Source organism: Mesoplodon bidens (assembly GCF_964165515.1).
Source record: "Mesoplodon bidens genome assembly, chromosome: 14".
NCBI classification, from domain to species: Eukaryota; Metazoa; Chordata; class Mammalia; order Artiodactyla; family Ziphiidae; genus Mesoplodon; species Mesoplodon bidens.
In genome coordinates, this window is record NC_138170.1 from 1,813,826 (window position 1) to 1,821,330 (window position 7,505).

Below are 7,505 nucleotides of genomic sequence, written 5' to 3' on the forward strand. Positions count from 1 at the left end.
TGCTGCCGTGCCTCCTGGGTTCCCGGCTTCAGAGTCCTTCCCTCAGTCCTTCAAGCTAGAAACCTGAGTCGTCCAGACCCCTCGCTCTCCCTCATGCCCGCACCCACCTGGACACCTTTCTGGAGCCCCTCCCCTCAGAAAGGCTCTGCATCCTCCCTGCTGGCCCTGCTCTGCTTCCGGCTCTGGTCCTGTCCAGCACAGCTTCCTGACTGGTCTTCCTGACTCCATCCCATCTTCAAACCCAGCAGTTCCCAAAGTATGGTCCCTAAGCCAACTGGAAGGCAGCGACTGCATGATCTGGAATGGGTTAGAAATGCAGATCCTCAGGTTTCACCCAGATGGATTGAATCAGAAACCCTGGGAGTAGGACTCAGCCATTTGTGTTTTACAAACCTCTCCCCTCCCACCCAGGTGTCCAGGATACCTACCCTTCACCAGAAGAATCGTGCATTGAATACCTGCTTACGCTGCCCTGGACCCCCAGATGACTCAGCCCAGGGGTTAGGAGCTTGTGTGAGGGGAAACAGGTGAGGAGGGCACATGGGATTGCTTTCCCAGGTATGGATGGCATTTCCCTTTGGCTTTTAGCTGTCCTGGGCTTGCACCAGACCAGGCTCAATTGCACCCACTTTGGAGACACTGCATGGAGTTCTCAGTGGGCTTGGGTGTCGTGACGCAGTGGCTCGGTGTAGGTCTGTCTTGCCCATTAACTAAGGACTGAGGCAGGCAAAGGTATGGGTAAGGAGCGGCCACTGCTTAGAGAACCCAGAGGAAGGAAGCAGGGAAGGCTCTGCATGGAGGCTTGTGATTGCTCCTGCAGAGAAGGGACGCTGTAGCCACCATGAGGTGTACTTACTCATCTTTTGACCATTGGCCTCAATGCTTAGCACCAAGTCTAAGTTCCAGGCCCCCTGGGAAGCTTCCCTGAGTCTTTCTGGTCCCTGAAAAAGCCCTCGCTGTGGATGGTGGGGGGCGTGCAGGGCAGCCAATGAGGTGGGCAACGTCCAGCAGGGACACAGTGCTTTCAGTCCTGACTGGGCACGGCAGCTAAGAGCCAGCGCCCAGGTCCTGTGCTACCCGCTAGTCTCCCTCCTTGGGAGACTCCATTCTCTTCTAATCATTCTGCGCTGTGGCCAGGGTGAATGTTCACACCTTGGTTGGCACAGTCAGCTTATAAACAATAAAGAGCCTATAATCAAAGGGAACTGGTTGTGGTTCAGGGTCCAAACAATCCAGAGATCACAGAGGAAGGCCATCTGAATAAACTGAAGCCCTTAGGAAATGCTTAGGGAGGTGGAGTCTGCCTTGACTTTGATAGAGAGAAAGAGGTGGAGGAGGCCGGAGGCTAAACCAGGTGCCAGAGGTACTCAGTTTTTTATAGTATGAGGAATCCCACCCTTAAACAGTTATTTCTTTGTTTTTTTTCCTGGTTTCAAAAATAATGCAAAAAAATGCAAAGAATACAAAATTGTGTATCGTTTCCAACAATTTCACACAGACCCGAGCCAGAGGTGGCTCAGATGTGCTTTCAGTATGATGTGTATTCTTTCAGATTTTTCCCAGATTTTTTGAAGTAATTTTTATATTATTTTATAAAAACAGGATTATGTTATAACATATGTTTTTACAACTGTTCTGAAACTTCCCACGTTCTCTTAATAATACTCTTGGATGGCTGTCCAAATCAGTTCATATAATTTTTTAAACCCTAACATAGTTTTCCATAGTAGGGATATACCATAAAACTTTTAACCAATATTCTATCGATGGGCTCTTGAGTCATTTCCAATTTTTCACTTATGCAAACATTATATATTGTGCCTTTCTGTGTGTGTGTGAGTATATCTACATGGTAACTTTCCTAAAGTGGAATTGTCTGATCAAGCACGAACATTTGAAATATTGATGGAAATGGCCAAACTGTCCTCCAAAAAGGTTGTACACTCTTGCCCATAGTGTATGAGAACACTTCCTTCTTCACACTCTTTCAGACCCTGAGTGTCAATGGTTTTTTTTGGTCCATAACATTTGTTTATTACCTTTGGAAACATGCTAATTTTCATGTGACTCACCACATAAGAATTGGTTTAGTTTTTTCCTCCCGATTATAAAAGAAATGCATTCAATGTTTTTTTTTTTTTTTTTAAAGGAAAATGTGGAAACAGGTGTTTGCATCTTAAGATGTTTGTTTCGGTGGACAGTTGGTCAACTGAGCATCTTTGCTTCTCTGGATCTCTTTGTGCCCCAAAGAACCATGTGGCAATTAGCCATCTTTTAAACATTTCCGAATCCAAAAGGAGAAACTTAGCATCTTCTTGTTTTAAAATTAAAAATGTAAATTATTTGGTAACTCATGAGAATGAACGTTTGGCATTTATTAAACTTTTTGGGGTGGGGTCCTTCGCTGAGAATGGCTGGCTCATGTCTTTATCTATTTTTCTATTGGATGGTTTGCCTTTATCTTCTTGAGTTTTAAGAGTTCTTGGTATATTTCATTAGTGATACCATTAACCTTTTGTTTATCACAAGGGTTGCAATTATTTTCCCTCCAGTTTAACATTTATCTGCCTTTTGGTTTTGTCTGGCAGCATTTGCCTTATTGGAGTTCAATCAAATGTTTTCCCTTTTTGGTGTCTGTGTTTCATAACATCCCTAGTTCTTTAATTTTCTATTTTATTTTTAATTGTGGTAAAAAACACATAACATAAAATTTACCATCTTAACAATTTTAAGTGTTCATTTCAGTATTAATAAGTATATTCACTTTTTTGTGCAAACAATCTTCACAATGATTTCATCTTGCAAAACTGAAACTCTGTACCCATTAAACTACAACTCCGTATTCCTCTTTACAGCCACCATTGTGCTTTCTGTCTGGATGTGACAATCCTGGGTACCTCATATAAGTGGAATCATACAGTGTATGTCTTTTTGTGACTGACTTATTTCACTTAGCATAACGTCCTCAAGGTTCATCCATGGTGTAGCATGTGTCAGAATGTCCTTTCTTTTAAGGCTGAGGAATATTCCATTGTATGTATGTACCACATTTTTTTTTACATCTTTATTGGAGTATAATTGCTTTACAAGGGTGTGTTAGTTTCTGCTTTATAACAAAGTGAATCAGTTATACATATAAATATGTTCCCATATCTCTTCCCTCTTGCGTCTCTCTCCCTGTGCTATGCGGCTGCTTCCCACTAGCTATCTATTTCACGTTTGGTAGTGTATATATGTCCATGCCACTCTCTCACTTTGTCGCAGCTTACCCTTCCCCCTCCCCATATTCTCAAGTCCATTCTCTAGTAGGTCTGTGTCTTTATTCCTGTCTTACCCCTAGGTTCTTCATGCATTATTTTTTCTTAGATTCCAAATATATTTGTTTTTCTCTTTCTGACTTACTTCACTCTGTATGACAGACTCTAGGTCCATCCACCTCACTACAAATAACTCAATTTCGTTTCTTTTCATGGCTGAGTAATATTCCATTGTATATATGTGCCACATCTTCTTTATCCATTCATCTGTTAATGGACACTTAGCTTGTTTCCATCTCCGGGCTGTTATAAATAGAGCTGCAAAGAACATTGTGGTACATGACTCTTTTTGAATTATGGTTTTCTCAGGGTATATGCCCAGTAGTGGGATTGCTCGGTCATATGGTAGTTCTATTTGTAGTTTGTTAAGGAACCTCCATACTGTTCTCCATAGTGGCTGTACCAATTCACATTCCCACCAGCAGTGCAGGAGTGTTCCCGTTTCTCCACACCCTCTCCAGCATTTATTGTTTCTAGATTGTATGTACCACATTTTGTTTATCTAGTCACCCTTTGAAAGACAGTTGGGTTTTTCCCACTTCTTGGCTACTGTCAATAATGCTGCCATAAACATGCGTGTCCAAACACCTCTTCAAGACCCTGCTTTCAATTCTTTCGGGTATATACTCAGAAGTGAAATTGTTAGAACACATGTTAATTCTGTTTTTAACTTTTTCAGGAACTGCCACACTGTTTTCCACAGCGGCTGCACCATTTTATATTCCCACCAACTGCTCACAAGTGTTCCAATTTCTCCACTTCCTTCACCAACACCTTTTGATAGTGGCCGTCCTAATGGATGTGAAGTGGCATATCATTGTGTGTGTGTTTTTTAAACTAAACAGACTTTATCTTTTATTTATTTATTTTTTTGCGGTACGCGGGCCTCTCACTGTCGTGGCCTCTCCCGTTGCGGAGCACAGGCTCCGGATGCGCAGGCCCAGTGGCCATGGTTCACGGGCCCAGACACTCCGCGGCATATGGGATCCTCCCGGACTGGGGCACGAACCTGTGTCCCCTGTATCGGCAGGTGGACTCTCAACCACTGCGTCACCAGGGAAGCCCCCAGACTTTATTTTTTAGAGTAGTTTAGGTTTACAGAAAAATTGAGCAGAATGTACAGAGAGTTCCGTATATCCCCTACAACTACTCATGCATAGCCTTCCCCGCTAGCACACTCCCAACTAGAGTGGCACATGTGTTAAAACTGATGAACCTATTGATACAATGACATATCATTAACCCCCGAAGTCCATAGTTTACATTAGAGTTCACTTTTGGTGTTGTATGTTCTCTAAGTTTAGACAAATATATAATGGCGTGTATCCATCATTATAGTATCATACAGGACAGAATCACTGTCCTAAAAATCCTCTGTGCTCCACTTATTCATCCCTCCCCACCCTCCAACCCCTGGCAATCACTGATCTTTTTATTGCCCCCATAGTTTTGCCTTTTCCAGAATGTCATATAGTTTACATTGTGTAGTATGTAACCTTTTAAGACTGGCTCCTTTCACTTAGTCACATGCATATAAGGTTCCTTCACGTCTTTTTATGGTTTCATAGCTGATTTCTTCTTTTTAAAAATTAATTAATTAATTAATTTTTGGCTGCATTTGGTCTTCTTTGCTGCACACGGGCTTTTCTCTAGTTGCGTCGAGCGGGGTCTACTCTTTGCTGCAGTGTGCAGGCTTCTCACTGCGGTGGCTTCTCTTGTTGTGAAGCACAGGCTCTAGGCACGCGGGCTTCAGCAGTTGTGGCCCATAGGCTCAGTAGTTGTGGTTCGCAGGCTCTAGAGTGCAGGCTTAGTAGTTGTGGCACACAGGCTTAGGTGCTCCACGGCATGTGGGATCTTCCCGGGCCAGGGATCAAACCCGTGTCCCCTGCACTGGCAGGCGGATTCTTAACCACTGTGCCACCAGGGAAGCCCCTGCTTTCTTTTTAGTAGTGAATAATATTCCTTTGTCTGGATGTACCACAGTTTATCCACTCACCTACTGAAGGACATCTTGATGCTTCCAAGTTTTGTTAATTATGAATAAAGCTACTCTAAACATCCTCGAGCAGGTTTTTGTGTGGACATAACATTGTCAACTCATTTGAGTAGATCCCAGGAGTGTGATTCCTGGATCACATGGTGAGAATATGTTTAGTTTCGTAAGAAACTTCAAACTGCCTTCCAAAGTGGCTGTACCATTTTGCATTCTCACCAGCAATGAATGAGAGTTCCTATTGCTCCGCATCATTGTGGTTTCAATTTACATTTGAGCACTTATTTCTAATGTCAAAAAATTTCTCCCATTTCACAGTTGTTGATGTTTCAATTTCTCTGAGGGAAGGAAACAGCAAATCTCATTTATCCAGACACTCTTTAAAATAAAATTTTGTCATTTTATGTTTTGTCAAAATAGAAATTCATTGATGTCTTCTGATTTAAAAGGAGTTCAAAACATTTCAAGAAAAAAAGAAAACATATGAAATGGAAGATAAAAATCCCCACCGTCCAGACAACCATTATGAACAGATATTTTTCAATACAAATACACATTTATAGTACTGTACACACTGCTTTATATGCTACATAATTTATTTCACTTTTTATTATCTTTCATTTGCCACTAGAATATCAGCTCTAGAAAGGCAACAATTTCTTTTCTTTTTTGCTCATTGTTGTATCCCCCATGACTACAGGAGGGCCTGACACATGTGGGCCCTCAAGAAACATCCGTTAAATGAAGAAATAAATAAATCCCACTTTTAATCACTTAACAAAATGTCTTGGAATTTCTTTTTTTCTGTGTCCATAAACATAGATTTTCATCATTATCTATTTTATTGGCTGCATGTATTTCAATGTATTTATCAAACATTTATCAATGTATTTATCAAATCAGTCCTTTACTGATTGACTGTAATAAGTAGTTTCCACTTTGTCACTATTGTAAACAATACTGTGATGAATATGCTTTTACTTATGTGTGTGTACCTATGGGATTATCTCCTTAGATCATTCCAAAAGGAGAAATTTCTTGGTTAAGTAGAATACACATTAAAAAAAAATATATATATATATATATTTATTTGGTTGCACCAGGTCTTAGTTTCAGCATGCAGGCTCTTTTAGTTGTGGCATGCGGGATTTAGTTCCCTGACCAGGGACTGAACCCGGACCCCCTGCATTGGGAGTGGAGTCTTAACCACTGGACCACCAGGGAAGTCCCTAGAATACACATTTTAATTAGAAATAATTTTGCTGGCCATTTCGTGGACGACGGGTGTGGGAGAGCAGCTGTGGGTTCCAGGCGCGAGGGGACCGGGAAGACCCAGCCGAGGGTGTGTGGATTTGAGCCTACGCGTTTCTAACTCGAGATCTCGAAATGCATCGTGATTCCTGTCCATTGGACTGTAAAGTTTATGTAGGTAATCTTGGAAACAATGGTAACAAGACTGAATTGGAACGAGCTTTTGGCTATTATGGACCACTCCGAAGTGTGTGGGTTGCTAGAAACCCTCCCGGCTTCGCTTTTGTTGAATTTGAAGATCCTCGAGATGCAGCCGATGCTGTCCGAGAGCTAGATGGGAGAACACTGTGTGGCTGCCGAGTAAGAGTGGAACTGTCAAATGGTGAAAAGAGAAGTCGAAATCGTGTCCCACCTCCTTCTTGGGGTCGTCGCCCTCGAGATGATTATCGGAGGAGGAGTCCTCCACCTCGCCGCAGATCTCCAAGACGGAGAAGCTTCTCCCGCAGCCGGAGCAGGTCCCTTTCTAGAGATAGGAGAAGAGAGAGATCACTGTCCCGGGAGAGAAATCACAAGCCGTCCCGATCTTTCTCTAGGTCTCGTAGCCGATCTAGGTCAAATGAAAGGAAATAGAAGACCAGTTTGCAAGAGGAGTGGTGTACAGGAAATAACTTCATTTGACAGGAGTATGTACAGAAAATTCAAGTTTTGTTTGAGACTTCATAAGCTTGGTGCATTTTTAAAATGTTTTAGCTGTTCACATTTGTTTGTCTCTTGGAACAGTGACACATAAAGGTGTAATTCTCTATGGTTTGAAATGGATCATATGAGGCATGTAATATCAAGAATTGTTACTTTACAATGTTCCCTTAAGCAAAATTGAATTTGCTTTGAATTTTTAGTCTTGCATAGACTGATAATAAACCTCTAACTCCTGCCCAGCTAAA

The 7,505-nt window shown here is 42.0% G+C and overlaps 1 protein-coding gene across 1 annotated transcript; it reads left to right on the forward strand.

The window, feature by feature from the left end:
* Positions 1-6,588: 6,588 nt before the first annotated feature.
* LOC308627861 (serine/arginine-rich splicing factor 3-like) lies at positions 6,589-7,505 on the forward strand. The gene has a single exon (XM_081254312.1). It carries the CDS (start codon positions 6,697-6,699, stop codon positions 7,189-7,191), a length of 495 nt encoding a protein of 164 aa, XP_081110438.1. The 5' UTR covers positions 6,589-6,696; the 3' UTR covers positions 7,192-7,505.

What these genes read in the sequence shown, in the direction of transcription:
- LOC308627861 (XM_081254312.1), top strand. Translation starts at nt 6,697, where the DNA reads ATGCATCGTGATTCCTGTCCATTGGACTGTAAAGTTTATGTAGGTAAT.